The 21,038-nt window shown below is 27.6% G+C and overlaps 1 protein-coding gene and 1 non-coding gene across 2 annotated transcripts; one reads left to right on the top strand and one right to left on the bottom strand.

The window, feature by feature from the left end:
- Positions 1–14,652: 14,652 nt before the first annotated feature.
- Positions 14,653–16,594, top strand: LOC114186278 (protein IQ-DOMAIN 14-like). The gene is made up of 3 exons (XM_028074336.1): positions 14,653–15,347; positions 15,557–15,763; positions 15,841–16,594. Exons 1-3 carry the CDS (start codon positions 15,030–15,032, stop codon positions 16,435–16,437), a joined length of 1,122 nt encoding a protein of 373 aa, XP_027930137.1. The 5' UTR covers positions 14,653–15,029; the 3' UTR covers positions 16,438–16,594.
- Positions 16,595–20,898: 4,304 nt separating this feature from the next.
- On the bottom strand, positions 20,899–21,038 carry LOC114186386. The gene has a single exon (XR_003605045.1). It is a non-coding gene; the product is annotated as a small nucleolar RNA snoR135 (small nucleolar RNA).

The raw sequence follows: 21,038 nt of genomic DNA, 5'->3' as shown, positions 1-21,038 counted from the left end.
TAGTTATAAATCATTTATTAAATTAATAATAGTTAAATTAATAAAATCATTAATAAGAAGAAATTAGTGTTGTTTATGTTCTAGTATAAATATGAGAATAGGATCCTAATAAAAATATCAAGCTGAAAACGGAAAAACAATTCTTAGTGATCATTGTAAGAGATAAATAAATTATTGAGAATTTTTTTTTATAATTTTGTTCTTTTCATAATAATAAACATTCTTTTTAGAACGAACTAGTTGTAGAACCATATATAATGTGAAAGTAAAATATGTATACGTTAAAACAAACGTTTAAACCTAAACTGTGGAAAAAATTATATAAATTAAAATACATAATGGATTTTAAGTTATAAAGATAGCTAACGTTTTTGACTTCTTATTTTCTTTTTGTGGAGGTTATTGTAAAAAAAAGTAACAACAACACTTTAGCTATTTATCCAGACAACTATAGTCTAGTGTAATCTAACTAAAGCCAAGTCATCAATATTTATCAAACAACTTCCGTAAACATTATTAGTTTTAGCAGTTCTGTAATTAAGAACTTAACGAAATTGAGTTCGTGAGATTTTTTTTCCCTAGAGTATGTTAACATTATTTTATTAATCTCTATAGTATATATTTTCTTTTCTTTTCAACTCATACTATCCCTTAATTAATGGTAAAGCATTTGAATTTTGGTTACTCTTTGGATATACGATAGAAACATGTTAACAAGGGGAGTTTACACTATTTGCGTTTAAAATTTTGTTAGTTACTGAATCCGAGGATTAATTTTTCCTACTATAATACTATAATTTAAAAAAAAGTTTGTTGCAGTAAAGTTATTTTCCCTTTAAATTAAACTCAATTAGCTTGCCACTCGTAATATTGCATTAAGTACGTGATGTAGCAAATTGATAAGGAGTTAATTAACTGTAATATATCATCACCATTGGAATATATAAAGAAAATTCATGTAAGTAGTCGCGTAAAATTCGTTAGAAGTGAACTTTTAAATTTAACTCTATAAAATTAGTTTGTAAAATAAAAATTGTATCTATTATATATTATGAATATGAATTGATCTTATAGGTGAGACTTCTAACCAAATTCGAACAAAGATGGAAGAAATAAAACATATAAATTTTTTAAATTGGAAGGAATAAAATTCACCTTTATTTGTCTTTTTTCTTTTTTTCTGACTACACGTGCAGTTCATCCAGAAGCCATCTAAATCAAAATGCAAATAATTTCTTCTGCTTTTTATGGGGCGGTGGAATTATGTTGTCGGATGAAACCGTGATTCACATTCTAGCTTTGGCAGGTAAACTTTCAAGTCAATTATGAATTTCTTGAGCAATCTTTCACTCTATTTATAAATAAAATATTCTTAGGCACTGTGGCTATATAGTCACATACACGAATCTTCCCTCTTCAATATCTCTCTTTCTTTCATGCACACTTTAATTCACTCCATTTGCATAAAATCAACTCATACATTCCAACTTACTTTCACTTTGAAATTTTCTGCATCTTCTGTTCAACTTCAATACTGCAATTCACATTCTATCTTCTAGCTTTTTACACCATTACAAACAGTGACTTATTTGATTGCCACATGAACAAAACCTTCAGTTACAGATACTATCTTACGTATTATTCTCATCCTTATTAATGTACCAAATTTTTCAAAACGAGAAGCAGGTTATGAAGCAACCAACAGAATAGGGTTCTCTCAGATTAATCTCTCTCATATATATATGTCCAAAACCCTTATATTTTAGACAAAATAAACAAGGAATTGATTAAGCAAATAGGAGGTAGGATCTGACATAGATCAAAGGAAGCAAAAAGATCACATCTTAATAACAAGAATCACTTAATTAATCCCATAATAAAGAAAGAAATTTATGTTCTTTATCTGGACGGAATCAATTAACAGTCCGCGACAGATAAATCCCAAAATTCATAAAAGGACAAACATATGATGCAGCCAGAAAGTGGGCAAGAAAAGAAAAAAAAAATTATACAGAAGGTGATTCCATCCCTAATTAGTAGCTAGCTAGGCTCTACCTAATGAAAAGTGAACTCATCTCAGCATAGACTTCAATATCCTTCCAGTCATATATTTTCTATCTATGTAACATGTTTCTCTCCGAACTGTGTTGAAGACAAATAATAAGGTAGCGGAAAAACAAACACCAACCACATCTAGTTCCACATATCTACCTATAGTGGAACAAAAATTAATAGCTATATTATATATATATAGGCTTCATCAGTAACTTGCCTGGCTTGAGCCTGTGTGCCGTGTGTGTGTGACCAGACGACAGTTTGATCATGAAGTCATCACTTTCACCTTCTCTTCTGCCATCTCTGCAGTTAGATCCACCGTAGTTGGCGGATAGTTTTACCAAGAACACCCTCTAAAACCATGACAGATATATATATATATAGTGAGGGAAGAAAAGTCAAGAAATTAATGGGTTTGGGAAAATAAAGGGTGGTGATGATATTTATATATATATATATATATATATATATATATATATATGAATGAATGAATAATAATGATAATGGATCACCCATTAGTAACTTTTGTTCTTTGACCCAACCCTTCCTGTTCTTAGCCAAAGATGTAATCATGCAGGTGTGAGTGGGATTCCTTTCATTTTCATTTTCATTTTCATTTTTATGTTTATTTTTATCCCTTTGGCTTTATATTTTTTGGTATCAGAGTTTTTTTCAGGCTATTATGGAGGCACTCAACACCTTCTGCAGATCCTCCTTTAAAGGCTATACAGAACACGATCGATCATGCTCTGGACACTGCGCAAAAACATTCAGTTATTCACGTTCTTTTATACCAGATCATCATTGCCCCGGTTACGAAATTATCATACATCATATATATATATATATTATCAAAGCTTGCCCCTTTTTTCAGTTTCACGAACATTCCATTTGGGTAACACATTTCTCATAATAATTATCACATTTCCACAAGTGGGTCAAGGTTTGTGAAACTCGTCAACTAGGGTTTCATTTCTCTATGGACAAATAAAAAACAAAGCAGTACTCGAGGAGACCGCAACAATTTGGGGCACCTTCCCCAAATGTATAAAATAATAATAAGTATTCTATTGGCCAATGGCTGCCCTTTTTAGTCAAAATACAATTACTATGTCAAGCTCCTATTCTTCTTTATGCATTCTTTTGTCACCATCACAACAATTTAACAACGAAAAATATACATAGGGAGAGAAATAGAAACATCAATGGAGGTTTGAAAAAAATTCAGCACCGACTATAATATATACACTATTTAGAATCTGATGATATATATATTGAAGAAAAAATGTTAAGGAATAAGCAGTGAAAGCAGAAGAAGCCATGAAAAGAACCTGTAACAAAACAAGGGGCACACGCGCATGGGGATTATGGGGTGCTGATTATTTAAATTTAGCGGGTTTCAAATGATTAAACTATGAGCTTCAAGAACATGCTTTAACTTCCGCACCGCAATATGATAAAGTTTTTAAAAGCTTCAAACTATTTCAATAACATAATTATTAAATCCTATCTGCATAAATATTTAAGGCCAAAATACTATAAGATGATCTGAATTATTTCGGTGTTATTTTTGTTTTTCAAAATGAAATGATTTCATTGTTGTTTCCCATGCAATTTTTGTCGTACTAACCACTACCACTCATCACTACTAATGTCCATACCTTCGTCTTCTTTAACGCAATTCGTGTCGTACTAACCACTGCCATTCATCACTACTTGTGTCTATGCCACCATCTTTAAGAAACGTAACCATCATAAGTTCTCTAAGTTGCAAGAAATGAAAGAGCATAACCATTATCGAAATAATGGGATGTTAAACACACGCCACGATCAATATACCAAAGACATGTGGGGGAAAAACGGGAAAGAAAAAAAAAAACAAGTGCTGGTTTTCACTTTCAACGATAGTGGACCACTTCAAGCAAAAACAACCTCACCATCTCTGCAATTGCATGCCTTGCAAGGAAACATCACAAGTGGTTCATTCCTAATGGCCCCAGAAGGCCCAAATGGTATCTAGTATACCTCAGAAAAAAAAAAACACTATTTTGTAAAATTGAGTAATGTTTAAAGTTTAATTTTTAAAACAGTATAAGAGTCCTGATTTATACCAGTCTTTGTTATATTTTTGTTAGTAGTTTCATAGACAACATTCTAACATCAAATTTATATAAAAGCCATAGTGGGTTTTATTCGGTTCTGCAGCAGAGTCATGGCAGAACCAGCAAGTAGAAGCAAACAAACAGAAAAATCCAAGGGGAAGCTTGCGGATAGAAAGCTTTGGAGTAGATTACTCGGATCAGACTCTAAAACCAAATGAGATGTTATATGTCATAAAATCCAACCCATAAGAAAGAGCATAGTGAACTTCAAAGAATTGGTCTAGTGAGTAAAAGTGCAAGACAATGTAAATATTTTACATCTGACGAGTTTCTCTTTCAATCTACCCGTGCTACAGTTTCAAGTACAGTATCTAAGTGTTTTTTCTTATGTGAAACTTTTTTCTGCCTTAAATTGACCCGTATAAGAATTTTTTTACTCTTATGTTTTTAAAAGGCATTGTGGAGAGCAACCACTCCACTTTTGCGTAGTCTCATTGGAATGAAGTTTACTGTATGCAACAACTTGCCACAGATCAAACAAGCCACTTCTTGCTATTCACTTTCTCGTGACTCGAATCTAGCTAACGGAAAAATCACCTTTAGTCCCACTCGTATTCATCACCAACACATGCTTACATCCAATAACTTACTTTGTTTCATTATACATAAGAGAAGATTCACCCCTGTCTGATTCAAACATTTTTTTTCACGAACAAGGAACAAGAGACGCCAACAGGGACAGCATCAACAACAAAAACTTTTCATAATCTTCATAAAAAATGACAATGTTTTTTCAGAAGCACCTCCTTCACGCAATGACCTTCTATAAGAACTTCCCATACGTAGCGTAATTTTCAAAACCCACCATCGTGTGCTTTTGACTATCACCATTGTCTCTTTCCAATTCATATATACCCAAGATGGCAGAAGCAGAATGAGGAGCATAACTTCACTTTGCAACAACGATCTAATTGGTGATAAATCAATGATAGTGTAAGCAAAAACGTATATACTGAAGAAACAATGGAAGGTAAGAGAAGCGAGAGTTTTCCCACTCTACACTAGAAAATGGTTGCATTTGTACGAGATCCATTAACACAATTTAAGAAAGCAAGAGCAGAAATGCTCAGCGTTTCCCAAGAAAGAAAAGGAAAATGAGGTTGCCACTTAGGTAGTGGTTGAAGATGTACGTAGGTTGTACATGTATGGTGGTGCATTTGTTGTAGTACCTAAAACGAGGACGCTGTTGTTTATGGACCTACCTGCTGCTGCCATCACTGACCCAGTTATGTAATGTAATCTATAGATAATGAAAAAAAAGTACACCCTAAAACCACACTAGCTTCAGGAAGCGTTTCTCTTGGAATGAGATCTACCAAAAACACCAAAACATTCATAATTCCTTTATTCAGTACTGTGTAAGTGTAAGAGCAAAAACTTTAATTCAACTATTACACATGTACCAGATCCAACTAAACTCCATTCACTCCATCTAGTTTATCACCAACTTTGAACGGCCTCAGTCAACTCACCCAATTTCCCAACAAAATAAATAAATAATAATGTTATAAAAAAAATCGTAGTTATCAATCAAAGTCTCCGATACAATTCGAATTTCAAATACATTGATCATTCAGAAGAATAAAACAATTAAAATTCTTCTAACATGACAAGGTCTTCGTCGTCAGATATCTGAAAGAAGAGAGGCAGAGCAGGCTACGTATTGTGTACACGTGACAAAATACTATGTACATGTACTATTATATCACGGTATTAACAATAGCAACAATTTTTATTTATACGGAATAAACAGGCTAATCCAATTTAACTCAAAACCTATTTAGTTCATAAAGTAGAGAATTAAATAATTTTTATACATTTTTTTTTTATCTTTTCATTTGGTGAGTCCAAAGGTATGATGAGACAAGTTTATTCATCGGCTCATTGTACACGAACAAGAAAAAAAAAAAGAGGTTATTTTTATAATTTTATTTTTGAAAGTCAATGTTTCGTTTTCATTTTCTTTCTAATCAAATTAAAATATATATATAACTGTATTTTTTTTTAATATTTTCTTGCCTTAAGTGCAAATTCATCTTGGGCTTCATTTATAAGTCATGATCAAAGATCAAAAGAAGGAAAGGAGTAGTTATCATCTTTCTCACTCTCTCAATTTCGAAACACTAATTACTTTATCTATACAAATAGATAAATAGTGGAATCAGGCATTACGACGGTAAACAAAGATAGTAAAACTAAAATTTTGTTTATAAGTACTATTATAATAAAAAATTAATATTGATTATATACAGTATGTTTTATTTTTCATCACAGTTGCTTATTGTGAATAGTTTTTTTTTTTTATGTAAATCATATATACTAAACATTGACAAACGATAAATTTTGAAGTAAATTCTATTAATTATTCCTGGACTTTTGTGAAAATATACAAACATTTTATGTTTTTTGAATAGTTATAGTCACCTTTCCTATCGATCAAAAAGATTAAATAGTCAGTGTAATGTATAAATAAAAAAATATAAGTATTTATATAATTTCATGAAACTTTATTAATAATAATTTGCCAAAATTATATGGGACGGATATCATAAATTAAAACAACTTTTTGTTTTTAATTTTTCTTTAAAATTTATATAATTTAGGGATGAGGTTTATATCAACTTTAAGAATATGATTTATAACAGTTTTAAATTTTTCAAAATTAATGTTACAAAATTTCAGGTCATTTAATTAGCTTGCGTAAACCTAATTAATTTTTGAAATATTGAAATATCACAAATTATTTAAAAATTTACCATACAAACTGTTTAAGTAAATTAACAGTTGGCATGGAAAATAGAGAGGTGCCAATAAAATGAGCAAATTATAGTTGTATTCACAAAGAAAGAGATTTCTTTTTATGTTCCAACCATAAAATTGGGTGGAATTAATAGCTCTGTAAATTATTGCCAAACAATAGAACTATCCTAGTTCCACACGCAACAATTTTTTAAACATCGTTTAAAAAAATATTAAACATGTTTTGAAAGTCGTCACTTTCATCATTTTAATTTTTAGAATCAATTTACAAATCATCTTCTAAAATTAAATTATTTAAAAAATATTTGTTTTATTCTTTTAATTAAAATTTTGAAAGTGTATAAACATATTTATCTGATTAATGAAATTGTAAAAATTGCGTAATTCAAAAATGTAGTACACAAATATTTTGACCTTTGTTTTGGTACATAAAACATAGATAGCTTTTGTTCTTGACTAAACCCAACCACAAGGTACTTTCACTCTGACAAAACTCAACTAACCTCAACCAATAACACATGTAGGGACATTTTGGGGTGTGGATAGTGAATAGAGTCAGAGACAACCATTTAAAAGGTTATCTTAATTGGTACATTAGGATCAAATAATATAATTTGATTTTAACTATGCTTGAGTTTATTTTGAATTATGAAGATTTTCTTAAAAATATTATGAGCATTAGTTTAAGATCTTTTTCTTTTTCTTTTTTGAATCATTAGTTTAATTTTTTTGGTCTTGATGAAAAAGGTTTAAAATTTTATTAATAATCAATGATGAATGTAGAAGGTTAATTATTTGAAATCAGTTTTAGTGTAACATTAAACATTATCATAATAACTACAAATTGTATAATAAAAAAGGTAAACTGTGATTTTAATATATTCGTTTTTAATATAATAAAAATTTTGTAATTTTCATAAAAAAAACTAATTTCATAAATTTTATTAATGGTTAAGTGTTAAAGTAATTTATGTGAAATCTTTTCTTAACAAACAGATTTAATAATTACTAAATGATAAATATATTATATATACTTAATTAACTTAATTTAATCGTTAACAAAATTCAAATAAAATTATAAAAATTAAAATATTTGTAATAAGAATGTAGTTTATTTTACGATATCAAAATTAAAACATGTCAATAATTATTATAATAAATCAAATATTTACCCATATATATATATATATATATATATATATATAAGTATTTTATTTATAATATGTCTTGTGAGTTATACTTATAATACTTTCGCATTTTTATACAAATTATTTACTTTCGATCAAAAAATAAATGAGTTAAACAATCGAGTATAAGACTTAATTATATCTGAAAAATATATATCCTAATAATTATTATTGACTTTTAAGGAGAATACAAGCGTTGTCTGTTTGCATTTTTTAATATTTTAGAGAAATTTGAATTAAGTTTAACATTCATGCTAAAAGTAAAAATATTAAAATACTTTTTATAGTTGAACCATGCCACTGCAGCTACATTTCGTCGTTATTGCCATTGCACCTTCGTTCTCCATTGTTGTTGCAGTCCTTTTGAGAAGAAGCAATAAGAAAGAGTGTAAACCGGTGATAATTTGTGGGAAGATTGTTTAAAAAAACTCGTCCTGAATAATTTGTTTCGAAAATGTTGTTCTTGAAATCCTATTCTAAAATGCATCTTATAAGTTTTGAAATGTTTGTTCTAAAAAGTTAATCTAAAAAAGTATGTCATATGTTATGGAAAACATATTTTGAAATTTCTGGTCTAGAAGCTATTTACAAAATGTATTTCATATGTTTCAGAAATTCCATTTCAAAATTCTTGTTCTAGAAATTCTATTTTGGAAATCATGTTTTTAGAATTTCATAAAGCTTGTTCCAAAAATCTTGTTGAATAGGTAATCTTGAAGTCCCTTTATGAAGGGTAGAAGGTTGTTTTGAAACATGGGACTTTTGTTAGAAATCATAGGAGCACAATTTTTTTTTCCATTCATCTATAACAATATATAAAGAATAAACACAATGAATCATCTGTTAACGTTATTTTAATATAATGGAAAATGTATTTTTTTATTTCTTCTTGTAAATATTTTATAGAGATTTCCTTCATACTTGATGCATTTATGTTGTCACGTGCTTGCTGATAAAAAAAAAAAAAAGACTTTGTCATGCCATTCTTCATCTCTTTGATTTCATTATCTAGTTGTTGTCTATTAAATGAAATTTTCAAAATGGTTTCTAAATTTTATATCTTTACCCTTAATATTTTGACACTATAGAAGAGATTTGTAATTATTTTAGACAAAATTTAACATATACAATGGAATACAAATTAATATCTCTCGTAGTAGTAGACTTGATTACTTTTATTATAGCACGAAATTATGTGTATGACCAATCGTATAAAAATCTATTCTTAAAAGGAATTATTAAGATAAATCAAGATTGCAAAAAGTTTAACTTGGACCTTTTGAAATAAAACGAAGAGTAATGAAAGGCTAAAAAATAATCAAGGAATTAAAATAAATAAATAAAGATATTAAAAGGAAGCATTTATTGTTCTGAAAAAAAAAATATTGATAAAATTGACTTAACCAATATAATAATGATACGTCTCATGAATATCTTTGATATCTTCCTTTAGTTGTACATTATTTCTATTATTTTTTGTTATGATTTTTTTTCTTCTATTTTCTTTTTATATTTAAGAATATTTTATTTTTATAAAATTATTTTATCTTTTAGGGATGAACAAAATTAATCTAACTAAATTTAACTATAATTATTTGTATTATATTAAAGTAACAAAAAAAAACTAAACTATTTATAATAAAAAATAAATATTAAAGTAAAAAAATATTTATAATAGAAATTAAATACTCTTGTTTTACCGTTTATTTTTAAAAAACTGAACTTCTATCGGTTAATTGTTTACTAATTGAATTATGTATTTTATTTTCTTCTTTTTCTTTAATGGCCTCTTATCCTAAACACCGCGCACACTCCATCTTTAATTCAATCACCACCACTGAGACAATGATCGTGAGCTTCTCATCCTGTCACTGCTATATAGGGTCATGCCGCCCTTTCCCCCTTGCTCTCGTCGTCCCACCTTACCACTTTCACTACAGTTCTAACACCTCACACCCCACCTAACTTATATGTCTTTTTTTGAACCTTAACCTTAACTAACATTTTATCCTTCTCTTATATGTCTTTTGCATTCTCTTCATTTTTTTATACTCAATTTTTCACTACTCCCATTCACCTCTTTTTTTCATCTTTTTATAATATTTTTCTTAACTATTTAGGCTTTTACCAATTTCGGAACTCTATATTCTCCACTTTGACAAAATAATTATTTGTGTGAAAGGTGAATACAAACCAATTCAAGCTTGTCCTTAGGATCTTTTTTTATTGAAAGTATATAGTTTGTTTATGTTATTGTTTATACACTTGCTATATTTAATTTGTGGAAAACATTATGTTTCAATTGTTTAAGAGAGACCATACGATTGTGGTGTTGGTGCTGAAAAACTTTTGGTGAGACATTTTTTACGCACATTACAAAGTGACTATATTTTTGCTTTATATTACTTAATTATGAAAGTGTAAAATTTTCCTTGGTTCAATTCAGTTCGGTCCAATTCAGTTCGGTTCAATTTGATTTTGACTTATTCGATTCGGTTCGGTCTGGTCCGGTCCAACCCGATTTAGTTTGATTCAGTTCAGTTCGGTCCGGTCCGGTCTGGTCCAGTCCAATTCGGTTCGGTCCGGTCTGGTCTGGTCCAATTCGATTCGGTTTGGTTCAGTCCGGCCCGACCCGATTTGGTTCGATTTGGTTCAATTTGGTCTAGTCTGGTTCGATTTGGTCTAGTCCGGTTCGGTTTGGTCTAGTCCGATCTGGTTCGATTCGGTTCGGTTTGGTCTGGTCCGATTTAGTTCAGTTCAGTTCGGTCCGGTTTGGTTTTGTTAGATCCGCTCTACTTTGGTTTTGTATGGTCCGGTTTGGTTTGATTCGGTTCGATCTGACCCGGTTCGGTTCGATTTGGTTCAATTTGGTCTAGTCCGGTTCGGTTCGGTTCGATTTGGTTCAGTTTGGTCTAGTCTGGTTCGATTCAATTTGGTCTGGTCTAGTTCGGTTCGGTTCGATTCGGTTCAGTTTGGTCTGGTCCGGTTTGGTTTGGTCTGGTTTGATTCGGTTTGGTCTGGTTTGGCCTGGTTCGGTTCGGTTCAGTTCAGTCCGGTTTGATTTTGTTAGATCCGGTCTAGTTTGGTTTGGTTTGGTCTGGTCCGGTTCAGGTCGGTCTGGTCTGGTCTGGTTCGATTCAGTTCGGTTCGGTTCGGTGCGACCTGATTCGGTCCGGTTCGATTTGGTTCATTTATGTTCAGTTCAGTCCTGTTCGATTCATTTAATTCGGTTCGTTCTGGTCCGGTCTTATTTGGTTCGGTTTGGTTTGTTTCGGTCTGGTCCAGTCTTATTCGATTCGATTCAGTTCGTTCTGGTCTGGTCCAGTTCGTTTCGGTTCAGTCTGGTTTAGTTTAGTTCAATAAAAAATATATAATAATTTTTTAAAATATTTTTTAGATATAAAATTAAAAAGATAAAATATGTATATTTAGGATAACGATCGAAAGTAAACTATGAATAATTTTTAAAATAATAATTTAAGATAAAACTTAAAAATAAAAAAGAGTATCTCTTTATATATTTATCGTATTTTTTAATTTTTATAAAATTTTGAGTTAAAATTTATAAAAAATATATAATTAATTTTTTTTAATACTTGTTAAATATAAAATTAAAAAATAAATACATAATTTTTTTTTTTATATATAGTTGTAGATTAAAATTAACAAACATCATATTAGTCGGAGATTTTATCTAAGGAGTGAATTTTGTTTTAATTCCTAAACATTATCATTACCGTTCAAACGTCTGAAACATTATGTTAATTGGTATCAAATAATATAATTTGATTTTAACGTATTCTTGAGTTTGTCTTAAATTAAAAAGATTTTCTTAAAAATACTATATGAACATTAGTTTAAGAGTTTTTCCTTTTCTTTTTTAATCATTAGTTTAATAACTTTATTTTTTGTGGTGTAAATGAAAAAAAGCTTAAAGTTTATTAATAATTAATGACGAAGGTTAATTAATTTGAATTCAGTTTTGGTGTGATATTAATAGTTATTATAATAACTAAAAATTATATAACAAAAAAGCTAAATTGTGATTTTAATATATTCGTTTTTAATGTAATAAAAGAATTATAATTTTCATATAAAAAGTAATTTCATTAATTTTATTAGTGGTAAAGGGTTAAAGTAATTTGTGAGAATTTTATTCTTAAGACACTTAATTATATACTCAGTTATCTTAATATTTATTCATTAACAAAGCTCAAATAAAATTATAAAAATTAAAATATTTGTACTAAGAATATAATTTCTATAATATTAAAATTAAAATAGGTCAATAATTATAATTATAAATCAACTATTTATCATATATATAATAAAGAAAAAAAATATTTTATCTTATAATATGTCTTATAATTTCTTATTTCTTATACAGATTGTTTATCTTTATTAAAGAAAACAAGAGTTGGACCATTATGGATGAGAGTTACTTATTATTTTATCTAATAAATATATACAGTAACTAGTGTTATTACCTATTGAATAACTATCAGAAAGATATTTTTTTATTTGGTTCGATTAAGTTCCTGCTTTTATTCAAAAGTATTAAATTGCCTTTTTAGTTTTTTTTTTAATTTTAATTTAGTTCCATTCTTAAAAAAATAAAAAATTAATGTAATTTGATATTTTTTATTAATTTTTTAAAATTAAATTAATAATTTTTTATTAAAATTGATACTATAATTATTTTAATTAAATCAATAAAGCAAATTATTATTTAAAACTTTAATTTTTATAAAAATTATTAATTTATTTCAAAAAATTTAACAAAAAAAACTATGTTACATTAATTTTTAAAAAATTAAAATTAAATTGAAATTAAAAAGATCAATAGAAAAATAATAATTAAATCTTGTTATTTTTATTAGGAAAATACATGCATCATAAGCCTTTTACTTCTTTTACAACGAAAAATAATAAAACTATAATTATAAAATAAATATAAATATTTTTTACAATTTGATTATAAATAGTTTTATTTATTTTTAAATAATTTATTTATTTAGTAAATAATTTTTATTTATTTAATTTGAAAAGATAGTTAAATTTAAATAAAATGATTAAATTTTAAAAAATTAGTTAAATTTGAATAAAACGGTAAATTAAAGAGTAAATAAATAAATAAATACTAGAAAAAGAATTTCATTGAATAATATATAAGTATAAATATAAATATAAATATAAATGACTACTATTTATGGAGTATTTCTTAAAATATATATACATTTAATTCTTTAAAATACACATTCAAAAGAAATTGTCTTGGAGCATGTAAAAAAAATATATTAAAATATTGTTACAAATAAAATAATTATTTTTATTAAATCAAATTTGAATTAATTATAAAATAAAATAACTTTTTATTTTCTAAAACAGGTCTAATTCCACAAGTTTAAAAATTTAAATTAAACAAAAATGTATAAATCAATGAACATTACCGTTCATACTTTTATGTTTTCCATTCTTTTAAATCTGTATTTAAAATAACATATGTAGAAATTGAACACTCCCTTTAATATATGTATAAAAAAATCACAGAAATGTTGAGTGAAAAAATCAAGGAAGGGTATCAAAACCTCCCCATAAGATCGGACATCATATCAAAACCTCCAAGATTTAAAAGAAAAACAAAAGAAAATTGTAATCAAAATCCAACAACCGAAATCAAACATGATTAATAAGGTGCTATTAATTTTGTTTACCCCAAGAGAGTCAAAACTGAAAAGCTTTGGAAATGTGGAGGGGAAAAAGAATCTAGAATTGATTGCATTGGTTATGAAAATTCCATTGACACCTCCACTCCTCACTCTTTTTAGAAATACCCTTTTCACTCAAGTGTAGTTTCAGATTTTGTAGCAGAAGAAACTTCAGCAGGGAAGGTAAGGATGTAAGTTGAATGATCTGCAAGAAAGTTTTCTGCAATCACTGTTGAAAGATACTGCATGGAACTGAAAGATCTTTTTTCCATTCCAAGAAAGAAACTGAAATCACAAACCCATTTTGACCCATTACCTGGGACCAAAAAGATGATATAAGTTCCCTTTTAATGGCTATGCTGATGTTTAGTACATCAAAAGAGGGTAACACAGCGTTGAAGGGTTTGAACCAGAAACCATCATGAGTTTGTCAGTTGGTATCTTTTATCTTTAGTACTACACGTTGCTGCAGTAATTGAGAGAGAGAAGAAAAGAGCTAGAACACTTTTCAGTGGTAGGAAAATACAAGCGAGTGGAAAACTCAGAATTAATTGGCAGTGTCTTTTGTAGGTTAACAGAGACCATTATTGGAGTGAGTGGAAGAGGGAATTAGAGGCTCTTTCTCTCTTTTGAATTCAAGACCTTGTTAAGCTTTTTCCACTGATTATTATTACTTTTTTGTATGGAATTTAACCTTTCTTTCTTTGTCTCTCATTCTTGTCTCTCATCTTCATGTGTCAGAGTTTTGTCTTCAAAACAATATACATACTTATCCTTTCATTTAAAAAACTTTGAGGTCTGTTAACACGATATGGTATTATTAATCTATTCCTTTCTTCCAAAACTTGTTCTCTTCTCATCACTCCTCTGTTTTCAACCTGTGTCATGCATTCTGATAGATTTTTTAGACGCTTCCTTGCACTGAATTCCACCCTTTTGTTGATCACTATTTTTAATCTTAAAATTGCACCAGTTTCTGATGTCACATTGCATTGACCACACACTACTTGTATTCATTTCCTTACTACACTTGTTCACCTACATCACATGCTCCTTCTCTATACACACCCAGAGAGAAATTGACCTGACTTGGTTCACATTTGAGTTTGAATCTGTCATTTTTTCACCCTTCAGATTGCTGTTAAAAGGGGAAAATCATGGGCAAAGCTACTAGATGGTTGAAGGGGTTGCTGGGAATGAAGAAAGAGAGAGACTGTTGTGGCTATTCTGGCTCACTGGCTTCTGACAAGAGGGAAAAGAAACAATCGGAGAAGAATGAAGAGAGTCACATTACACCATCTACCATTGATCATAGGCGCAGATTCTATGTTGCCAAAAAAGAGGGTGTGAAGAACAAACAGGTAACTGGTGTGGCAGTTGAGAGATCAAAAAGGAGTAACAGATACACCTTGATGATTGGAAGCAAGGAGGGTTGGGCTGCTGTGTCAATTCAATCCATCTTCAGAGGTTATTTGGTATGTGATTACTTTGTCTTCCAAGGAAAATCAAATCTAATTGCTTTTAGTTCTGCATTTTTTTTCTCAGTTTGCATAGATGTTGTTTGCTGAATTGCATTCTTATTCCAAAATACTCTTCTGTGTTATTGATGAAACAGTGACTTTTTTCTAATAACTTAAACTATTGAAATCTTTGAAATCAACTTTTAACAATGTGTTGCATTCAGGCGCGAAAAGCTCTTAGAGCACTCAAAGGATTGGTTAAGATACAGGCTCTTGTTAGAGGATATCTAGTTCGAAAAAGGGTTGCTGCAACTCTTCACAGTGTGCAAGCAATGATAAGAGCTCAAGCTGTTGCTCGATCAGTTCGAGCTCGTCGTTCCATGGACAAGGAGAACAGATTTCATCCAGAATCTCCTTCCAGAAAATATGTGGTAAAAAATATTGGTCCTGTTCAATCTCTTTCCATCAACATTGCCATATTTTTAAGCTAATTTTTCTCTTGTAGCAGCAACAGTTTGATGAAACGAGACATTACCAATCTCGCAATAGAAGGGCACGCATATACTGCAAGACACCATTGAATGGATTTGATGAGAGCTCAAAAGTTTTTGAGGTTGACACTGGCATGGCTCATTCAAGATCTCGGAGCATTAACACTGCAATGTCTGAATGTGGAGAAGAGCTGCATTATCAAGCAATGTCCTCCTCTCTTCCATGTCCAGTTCAAGGTCGAATCTCTCTTCATGAAAGGCATCAGCACCCTCAAGAGTTTGAATGGTTCTTCAATCTTGATGAAGGTAACAATTTCTCCTCAGCACACAACACCCCTCGTTTATCAAAATGTATGATGCCAGCTACCCCATTGAAGAGTGTTTGTGGTGACACCTTTAGGCCTTGCTCCGATTTCCCTAACTACATGGCCAATACTCACTCTTCTATGGCCAAACTAAGATCTCACAGTGCTCCCAAGCAAAGACCTGAACTCAGAAAAAGGCTTTCAATCAGTGATATTATGGCATCCAGAAACAGTGTTAGTGGCGTTGGAAAACAGTGGTTATCCAACCCAAAAACTCAAGATTACTATGTCTTTGACAAGGTTATTTAGGCATGCATTTTGACTTGGAGAATCAAAATGAATAATAAAGAGGACAATGAAGTGAATTGAGGTGAAGTGTGATTACTTTTTAGTTTGTTTTGCTGATGCCTGTAACAGAGTGTGTTTTCTTAGCACACTTTTTCTTTTTCTTGTAACAAACGATTGTTCCTATCAAAGATTAAAGATCATGGTTTAGTTTTATCACTCCCTCTTCTCAGGTTGTCTGAGTTTAAAATTCAATCTTTTTATTACTGTTAATTTTCTTTCTATTTAAACCATTTCGGTCATAGATCATACCAAAATATGCATATGATTTGTTTTCTTAAAGTATTCACTCAGATGATTTTAAAACGTGTACTAAATTATGTTATAGATTTCTATATATTGTTTTTCAACATATATACATACAATTGTAACATTGTATTTTTTAACATATAAAATTTTATTTAAAGTTAACATTACCGTAGTAATACAGACTTTTAATTTTTAAGTTATTTATATTATGTTTGAGCAGTTAAAAAAGACAATTACAAAAGAAAAAAAAAAGAAAAAACAGAGACCATGATCACTGAGTGATACATTGATCCTCCATTTTGTAGTGATCATGACGCAAATTTATTGACCATGACACAAATTTATTGACCATGACACCAATTTATTGTGCTTTTGGAATTTAGTGATCATGACATGGTTTTTTTTCTTCATATATTTGACTTGATATGACTTTTTCTCGGATTCGAATTTGACTTAACAAATATTGGATAAAACATTTAATTTTGATATTGCGTATTGATATTATGAAATTAAAATTGAAACAAATTTATCGTACACGTTTCGAAATAAATAACATAAATGTAAAATCATATGATATGAAATATCATATATTAAATTAACAAATCTTGTTTTCGATTTATAATAATTAATACATGATTGTTGAAATGAAATATTTTCTTAAATATAAGACATTAGTATAATTCAAACTTATTCAAGATAAATTAAGTGAAGTTTTAAAAATTAAAATTTAATTATCATTTTATCCTCTTTTAATTTATCTTTTACGTGGTTTTAGTCATACACTTTTGGAAATCCTCCATTATAACCTGGTTTTGAATTTTGGCATATTTTATTTTTTATTTGTAAAATTCTATTAATTAAATTATTATAATGAATACATGATATTTGATATTCAATGTAACTAAAATTAGGTTTTTTGATATACATAATACTTAAATATACTCACATCCAGCACAAGTTTTTATGTCATTTAAAATAAATAAACACGGAAACCACAAACCAAAATGCTTAACTTTTACATCAAAATATGGCATAAAATTAAAACAAATAAAGCTTGCTCTATTTTAAAAACGTCATTGGCCTATTAGCTCAGCTGGTTAGAGCGTCGTGCTAATAAGCGAAGGTCGCAAGTTCGAGACCTGCATGGGCCAAATGTTTATTTTAACTTTTGGAACGTTTTGTTATGGCTTTTTTTTTTTTTTTTTCTAGTAGATGAGTTTCAGACTACATTCCAAACTGGCTTAGAACAACTATTTCAAAAATTATTCAAAATTATTTATAATCAACTTATTGCAATAACTTCTAAAAATAAAATTAAAATTTAATATTATAATATTTAACAAATTTTTTATATGGTGATCGGTAATAATACTTAACTAAAACAACAACTATAATGGTGCCAATTTCAAGTTATTGTACATTGTTAATTTAATCTTTTTAATTAAAAATACTATATAATAATATTAAGTCATGAAAAGTAATATTTTTATTCAATAATTTCCAAATTTAAATAATACTGATTAATTGGTCCAAATCCTTGATACACAGAGCTAATATTATAATATTTAACAAAAAAATTTATATGGTGATTGGTAGTAATACTTAACTAAAACAACTATAATGGTACCAATTTCGAATTATTGGACATTGTTAATTTAATAACATGATTAAAAACACTATATAACTAAAGAATGCATTAAATAAGTACAATGATTTCTCCAAGTTTTTTTCATGTTATTAACAAAATATATAATTTACTGACCACTTAAATATATGAAGATATTAAACACTTAAAATCTGATATTAAACATTTATTATCTATACCAAAAAATTCGATTACAATTATTGATAACTTAATTTAGTATATATATATATATATATATATATATATATATATAATAAAATTTAATTTTTTATTTACATAATAAAAGTATAATTAATGCACTATTACAATGATTATTACTCATAACCCAAAACATTATAACTTCAACTTTAATCATTAATATTTTATATAATCTTTCATTTACATTTATTTACTTTGACTAATATTTATAATTTTATGTATACCTCTTACATTTTTTTATCCTCTAACTTTTCTATTTTTAGATCATCTATTCTATAATCTTTTTGCAAAATTTAATAATTTCATTATTAAAACTATTTATTATATATATATATATATATATATATATATATATATATATATATATATATAAATGCTAACCAGTAGCTAAGGAATTATGAATGTGTATTGATTTCATATTTTTATATTAAAAATAGAAATAATTAAAATAATATAAATGTATATAACATTTTATAAATATCAAAATATCATTTTTAAAATTGTTAGACAATGACTTTCTGATGCAAATAAAAAATTTTAAAATTTTTATGATCTTTATTAAAAAACAATAAAATATCTCCACTTTAGTTTTTTTTTTTAAATATTTAACACTAAATGATTTTTTTGTTAATTAAAATTTTCTTATGTTTAATTGTATTTAATTTTTAACAACAACAAAATAAAATTATAATTTTTTTAATTTTTATTAATAAACATTAATAAAATATTAAACACGTTATATAACATTTATGAATAATATTATTTATTATATTTGTTTGATTCAATTTTCTTCTAGAAAAAAAAAACTCATGTATAGATAAAATTTGATCAATTAAATAAACATAATAATCTCTCTTGTAATGATTTTGTGTTAACAGAAATTTTGTCTTGGGTTAATCTACTAAGTACAAATTTTGTATTAATAGTTACTTTTTTTTATCAATTGATTTCAATTTTATCAAATAGAGAGAGAGTGGATATATAATGTTAACAGGAAATCTCTTGATTGTTAAAAATTATATTTTTTTACTTTTATTGTATACTTGGATTGATGTTGAGTCCATTTCTATTTCTTTTTACTTTTATTATTTGATAAATCATACTCCTATTTTTTAGATTTAGAACACTTTTCATCCTATTTTTTTTCTAATATATTTGATTATTTATCTAATTTTGTTTAATAAAATTAAACTCTCTATTTAAAGTGCTATCGATTAATTTTACTCTTTTATAATTCATTACTTTAACCTAAATTAATAAATATTAAAATTATATTATTTATTTTCAATTAATTTTCATTACTTTTTATATCATTCCATTATTTATTTAAATATTAATTTTTAACTATACACAAATTTAAAATATAAATATAATAATTTAAATAAACTGTTTATTTTAAAATAATAATAATTATATTACTATTTTTAATACAGATATAAAAAAACAAAAAAAAATAACGTTTGTTTTATTTTTATTTTTTGTTTTGTTATGGATAAGCAGAATTGAGATTTACTTCATCTTTTAATTTCAGATAAATTTTAATGAATAAGGTTTATTTAAAATAAAAAGTGTTATTACTAATTTCTTTAGGAAAAAGAAAAGGTTTTGTTGACGATAGATATGGTAGATCAGTTTTAAACTATATTCGAAACTGGCTTAAATAGAACAACTATTTCAAAAATTATCCAAAACTAATAATAATGAACTTATTGCAATACCTTTTAAAAAAAATAAGTTATTATTATAATATTTAATAATTTTTTATATGGTGATTGCTAATAATACCTATTTAAAACAACAACTATCGTGGTGCCAATTTTGAATTATCTGATATTGTTAATTTAATCTTTTTAATTAAAAATACTATATAATTATATTGACTTTAACTTTTATATCAAGAAAAAGTAATATTTTTATTTAATAATTAGCAAATTTAAATAATATTGATTAATTGGTCCAAATCCTTAATATACAAGAATATCCAATTTAATTAATTAATTTCCTATACAATTAACACATAACTTTCATTTTATTTAAAAAAGCAATTTTATTTTTTATTTTCATTTTATTTAAAAAAGCAATTTTATTTTTTATTTTCATTTTATTTAAAAAAGCAATTTTATTTTTTATTTGAAGAAACGATACAAAACAACAAAATAAGGGTTGCAAATGGCTTTAGGTTTTGCTTTTGTTCCGCTGAGAATGGTGATTTCGTTTAAAAACGAAACAGCGACCTAGCGAACAAGAACAGAAGATTTTGAGTATATTTAGAATAAAATTAAAAAAAAAAAGACGAATGAAGATTTTGAAGAAGAGGAGTGCAGAGATGAAGAAGATGTAGGGAAAATGATTGTTGTGATTTTCAATAAAGGATGAAACACAACTGCCCACTTTCTCAAAACCATGTTGCAGGGAACACTTTCGGAAGAGTGCATTCAAATCAGCAAACACCGATACACACTATCCCTGCTTT

This window comes from Vigna unguiculata, chromosome 5 (assembly GCF_004118075.2).
Source record: "Vigna unguiculata cultivar IT97K-499-35 chromosome 5, ASM411807v1, whole genome shotgun sequence".
NCBI classification, from domain to species: Eukaryota; Viridiplantae; Streptophyta; class Magnoliopsida; order Fabales; family Fabaceae; genus Vigna; species Vigna unguiculata.
The sequence above is the reverse complement of the archived record's forward strand: the minus strand, read 5'-3'. Positions and strand labels throughout refer to the sequence as shown.